Raw genomic sequence first — 635 nt, 5'->3', positions numbered from 1 at the left:
GTATAATGACAATTTGAATTTTCACAATGATAACAGTAATTGGCATTTGAGGCATTTTCTGTGGTGCTTGAAAAGTGGACAGATTTGCACTTGTCTTGTGTCTAGCCCATCTGCCCTGTGTGGGGCTGAGATCTTTGTGACAGAAGACCAGCTCCAGTACACATATCTATATGGATATATAAATCTGTATCTCATCTATCTACCCACCTACCAGAGCTGTTCCTCTGTCACACAGGACTCAGAAAGGCCCAAACAGGGCAGGAGCCTTTCAAGGCTGCGGCTTGCAACTGGGAAGCTCTGGGCAGAGGCACTGAAGCCGGCTTGGCGCCTAAGGGTGCTCACGCGGCTTCAGGGCACCCCCGGGACCGACGGCTCTCAAGCCCCTCGCTGGCACCTGGCGGAGAGTCCCCGGCGGCCCGAGGCAACCGCAGCATCACCTGCCCGCCCACGTCCTGTCAAACGCACGGGAGCCGCGCGCCCCTCAGCCCCGGTACCTGGATGGCTGGGGCGGCGGCGGGGCCCCCCACCAGCTTGCAGTAGAGCTCGGGGCGCGGCCGGCCGCCCTCGTCCTCGCCGCAGGTGGCCGTGGCCCAGATGCCGGCCGTCGCCGCCAGGTTGAAGTAGGGCGGGTGCAG

At 60.8% G+C, this 635-nt stretch overlaps 1 protein-coding gene across 1 annotated transcript in view; it reads right to left on the bottom strand.

The window, feature by feature from the left end:
* LAMA3 (laminin subunit alpha 3) overlaps positions 1 to 629 on the bottom strand; it is a gene marked incomplete at its 5' end in the record, with an annotated part of 261,166 nt that extends 260,537 nt beyond the window's left edge. Inside the window, one exon of the mRNA XM_019526339.1 lies at positions 495 to 629. Within this exon, the coding sequence (XP_019381884.1) occupies positions 495 to 629 (135 nt within the window). The remainder of the gene's footprint in view (positions 1 to 494) is intronic.
* Between the last annotated feature and the right edge of the window lie 6 nt (positions 630 to 635).

Source organism: Gavialis gangeticus, unplaced genomic scaffold (genome assembly GCF_001723915.1).
Source record: "Gavialis gangeticus isolate Ggan-Ray unplaced genomic scaffold, GavGan_comp1, whole genome shotgun sequence".
Classification (NCBI taxonomy): Eukaryota; Metazoa; Chordata; order Crocodylia; family Gavialidae; genus Gavialis; species Gavialis gangeticus.
Note: the sequence above shows the minus strand (reverse complement) of the source record. Positions and strands in the feature narration are given on the sequence as shown.